The sequence below is a fragment of the Pterocles gutturalis genome, unplaced genomic scaffold, assembly GCF_000699245.1.
Source record: "Pterocles gutturalis isolate BGI_N339 unplaced genomic scaffold, ASM69924v1 scaffold23300, whole genome shotgun sequence".
NCBI classification, from domain to species: Eukaryota; Metazoa; Chordata; class Aves; order Pterocliformes; family Pteroclidae; genus Pterocles; species Pterocles gutturalis.
In genome coordinates this window covers 1,332-1,672 of record NW_010146469.1, presented here as the reverse complement: position 1 = coordinate 1,672, position 341 = coordinate 1,332, and the positions used below count along the sequence as shown (strand labels likewise).

The 341-nt window shown below is 61.3% G+C and overlaps 1 protein-coding gene across 1 annotated transcript in view; it reads left to right on the top strand.

Annotated features, from left to right (window-relative positions):
- Window positions 1-341, top strand: part of PSMD3 (proteasome (prosome, macropain) 26S subunit, non-ATPase, 3) — a gene marked incomplete at its 5' end in the record, with an annotated part of 2,334 nt that overhangs the window by 1,148 nt on the left and 845 nt on the right. The window contains 2 exons of the mRNA XM_010085764.1: window positions 32-151; window positions 235-338. Coding sequence (XP_010084066.1) covers window positions 32-151; window positions 235-338 — 224 coding nt within the window. The remainder of the gene's footprint in view (window positions 1-31; window positions 152-234; window positions 339-341) is intronic.

The window sequence follows — 341 nt, the reverse complement described above, 5'->3', positions numbered from 1 at the left end:
CCTTCCCCCATGAACACCTTCCCTCCCCCAGCCGTCAGGACTGGGAACCTGTCCAAGTTCAACCAAGTCCTCGATCAGTTTGGGGACAAGTTCCAGGCTGATGGCACCTACACCCTGATCATTCGTCTGAGGCACAACGTCATCAAGACGGGTAGGAGATCCCGCCGAGGTGTTTGACCCCGGCACGGGCGGCTCTGCCTGGCTGGGGGGCTCCACTCCTGTTCCTCCCCGCAGGTGTCCGGATGATCAGCCTCTCCTACTCCCGCATCTCCCTGGCCGATATCGCCCACAAGCTGCAGCTGGACAGCCCGGAGGACGCTGAGTTCATTGTCGCCAAGGTA